General features: G+C 39.6%; 1 protein-coding gene across 1 annotated transcript in view; it reads right to left on the bottom strand.

Annotated features, from left to right (window-relative positions):
• Window positions 1-1,651: 1,651 nt before the first annotated feature.
• LOC307030732 (SH3 domain-binding protein 4) overlaps window positions 1,652-4,108 on the bottom strand; it is a 49,676-nt gene continuing 47,219 nt past the window's right edge. The window contains exon 5 of the mRNA XM_079667358.1: window positions 1,652-3,769. Coding sequence (XP_079523484.1) covers window positions 3,545-3,769 — 225 coding nt within the window. The 3' untranslated portion in view covers window positions 1,652-3,544. The remainder of the gene's footprint in view (window positions 3,770-4,108) is intronic.

Genomic DNA, 4,108 nt, shown 5'->3' on the forward strand with positions numbered 1-4,108 from the left:
CGTGAGTTTCTCAAGACTGATCAGTTAATTAGAAAAATTACAGGGACGCTGTGGCGCAGTGGAGAGCGTTGGTGTTGGGATCAGGGGGTCACAGGTTCAAACCCCACTGCAGTCAGCATTTCGTTGTGTCCCTGAGACACTTCACCCCAAAGTGCTCCTGTGGGGATTGTCCACAGTATTCAGTATGCAAGTCGCTTTGGATAAAAGCGTCTAACAAGTGACATGTAATGTAAAAAAAAAGAAGAATAACCTTAAGATGATGGAGGCTCTGTAAGGTGAGTTAGAAACCAATACATGCTGGAGATCCATTAACTCATTTTCAAAATAGTTTTCTCTCCTGTGTTTGTCACTAAACAGGTGAACAAAGCTTATGCCAATTAATTGTTCTTATTTACCTGAGAGGTGAAAGCATTTCCTTTGCCAGGTGGAAATCTTGCTAAGGTTGTTTTTTTTACGTTTTTTATTTCTCTATGTGAAAACTATTACATTTTTTCTCACGTGCCTAAATATTGTCTGGATATTTTTTCTTTTACTAAAACACAAATGAAGCTCAGCGCAAATTCAACCAGGAAGACCGTCTTTGCTCATTAATTTACTATTTCCATGTTACTACTCTCTCTCCTCTCAATCAGTGATCGGGGGCGTCACTCCCCAGCTTAACCAATCACTTCGCTCTATTCTCACAAGCCTATCATAGCGCTCCGCTAACCCTTTTAAATCTGCTATCCCTTCTGACAGCTGTCATTTCAGGTGACTCGACGCAACCTTCCTCACCCCCTTTTTACCTCCTGTCCCTCTGAATCCAGGGTCAAGCTAAGCCCCTCCCCTTCAGACCGAACTTAACTATCCATTCACCACCACCAGGGTCAAGCTAAGCCCCTCCCATTCAGACCGAACCCAACTATCCATTCACCACCACCAGGGTGAAGCTAAGCCCCTCCCCTTCAGACCGAACCCAACTATCCATTCACCACCACCAGGGTCAAGCTAAGCCCCTCCCCTTCAGACCGAACCTAACTATCCATTCACCACCACCAGGGTCAAGCTAAGCCCCTCCCCTTCAGACCAGTGTATTGTGGACAGTGTATTCCTGGCAATAAATATGTATTATTATCAAAACCGTCTCTCCTGAATGAACTGAAAATAGCCTGAAAACTTGAATTTTAACTGACAACATTTTTTTATTTTTGTAATCAGTTTTTAATGAAACAAAATAAAATGTTAAAACGTTTTGCTAGGATACATATTTTCCAATTAAAAAACAAAAGAAGTTTCACCTGCAAGAAATATGTCCGCCTTGTATTTATAGATAAACAAAATTAATCCTAAAATGTTCAATTGGTAAAAAATATATACAAAATGTAAAAATATCATTCAAAAAACTCTTTTTTTAAGTTTCCATATATAAAAATAAAACATTAAAAGATATACAATTATCCAAATTAAGATTTTTATTCCACTTGCTTTAATAGTTTTTCTAGTAGGTTTTTTTACAAATTATAAAGAAATAATAATTATCCTGACAATCAGTTATTTGATCTGTTCTAAAGACAAACACAGGAGAAGAAACATGTTCATTTAAAATTGTGAAAATATATCGCCGGAATTTCCTTTGCCTCTCAGGGCCTTCCGGAAAAAATCTCAATTAAGATGATTTTTGTACTCATTTATTCTGAAGCTTTTGGTCTCATCAGCAGATTTAGCCCCTTAAGGAAAACCCAGAAATACAGAAGTGGAAATCTACAGTCGCTCCATTAAAACAGAGAAAATGTAATCTTCTGATAACGACTTATGCTGCGTTCACACCGGACGCGATGCGAATATTCGTTTCGCTCTAGTCGCTCAAGTTTCACCGCGGCTGTCAGCTGTGTTTACTCGCGTCATTCAAACAAGAAGCGCTGGCCAGGGGGCTACAACTACAACAAGATGAACATATTTTACCGTGATTTAATTGTAATACACGTTTCTAAATGATGCCGAAGTAACAACATACTGAATGGAGATCGGATCGATCAGGCTAAGCTAACGCAGTACATGCTCCGTCCGTCCACACTCACAACAACGGCCTACAGACATAAACAAACCAGCGACTGTATTCTCCATGACACAGACAGGCTGTGGTTTGGACTTGTTTCACTTCTGTCCAGTTTCTGAACAGACATGAGGAGCTGTGAGCTCTGAGGGCTAACAGCTAACGGCTGATGTTGGTTTTGTGTTTCAACGTCAGTGACGGCAGGCTGAGATCCGCGAATTTGACACTCGAGTTGAAACAATTGAACTCGAGCGATTGTCGCGGCCCCCTCCAATCGCCTCAATCGCGCCGCGGCATTCGCATCAACCGCTTCATGCTCGCTGTCGCAAACATCGCGTCACGTCCGGTGTGAACGCAGCATTAAAGTAATGGTGAAAAAACGCCAAGAAAACACGAGGACAGGATAACGTGTGTGAACACAATCCATACAAAAAACGAATGATTGGTTTTTTTCTGACCCACAGTTTAAACAGGAAATCACTGAGAAAATAAAAGAAATACAACCAGCAAATTCTCCCATTTAAGAAGCTGAGACACGATTTAAATTCAATCCGTTTGAGTCAGAAAACTGTAAAAAATCAGACTGTTTTAATTACTTTTTTTTATTTAAGCAAAAGTGTAATTAACAAGAATATAAAAGACATAGTGATCATGTTTAAAATGCAATTAATTCAGAATGTTCTGTAAAATGTTCATTCCATAGACTGACTGAATGTTGTGGCACTAGTGGACTTCAGAACTTGTGTGCAATATTAATAAATTATTCAGTTTCCTTTGAAGCGATCTTAAAAAAAATACCGACTGACATCCAGATATTTGTGAAATGAGCGGGACCACAGTGAGAACCTGAAGAAGTGACTTTTCTCTCTCATGTAGATACGAATAAAACATTCAGCTTCAACTTCAGGAAACATGCACGGCGTTTACTAAAAGTTCTTTTTCCTCCAGTTGGTGAATGTTTTCTAAACGCTGCGTGTGGTATTTGACTCGTGTGACAAGGCTACGATATCTAAAAAAAAGTGTATTTTCTCAGCGTTTCGATCCACAGTTCTTAACCAAAGTGTTTTAGAAAAAACCGCTGTGCCATAATAAGAGATAATAAGAGTACAAAAATACACAGCTATGCAAGACAAGGGCTATTAAAAGAGTCTGTGAACACTGCCTGGTGCACGAGGAGCTGACAGAGGATCAGCTGGTTTGCAGCATTTGAACCGTGAGCGTGGAGGCGTGGCGGAGGAACGTTTTCCCAGATGAGGGAGGAACGTTTTGTCGTTAAATTCAGAAAAAAAATATTTTGAGAAAAATAGAAATTATGAGGAATAAATCTAACCATGAAAATAATTTTAAAGTTGGGAAAAAAGTGAAATTTGGAGAAAAAAGTTAATTTAAAAAAAAAGAATCGAATTCTGAGACAAAGTCTGAAATAAAAAAAAAAGGTGACATTTTAAGAAAAATGTAAAATTCAACAGAGGAACGTTTTCTCAGAACGTTTTCTCAGATGGAGGATGTTTCTCAGATGGCGTAGTCTTCCTGGTTCTCCGGGCTGAAGGCAGAGCTCCGCAGGGGGTCCAGGCAATTGACCAGGATGAGGGACCCTGTCAGGTGTCTCCAGCGCTTGGTGATGGGATTCTTCATCTTGTCCAGGCCCAGGTGCAGCTCCTGCAGGACGTCCCGGTAGCTGTCCCCGATCTGAGCCGCCCACGTCACCAGGAAGTCATACGCCGGCTTCCACATGGCCTGAAGAGAGAGAGAGAACATCCAATTAGAAGTGAACACAAAGACAGAACCGATAGAGAGCCTAAACCCTGACTCAGCATTTTAGTTGGAAGTCGTACGCCGGCTTCCACATGGCCTGCAGAGAGAGGGAATATCTGTTTGAATTTGGGATTGATTATTTCTAGTCTTTTAAAGATCTTAGAAAAACTGAATTTGAAGAAAAATAAAAAAAATCTGTTTTTTTGTAAAAGAAAAATCAGAATAAGACATTTTCAAAAAAAATTAATTTGAAGAAGAACAAAAAAATCTGATCAAAAAAAAGAGAACATTTTGAATTTAAAAAAACTCAATTTGGAGAAA

Source organism: Notothenia rossii, assembly GCF_949606895.1.
Source record: "Notothenia rossii genome assembly, chromosome: 2".
NCBI lineage: Eukaryota > Metazoa > Chordata > Actinopteri > Perciformes > Nototheniidae > Notothenia > Notothenia rossii.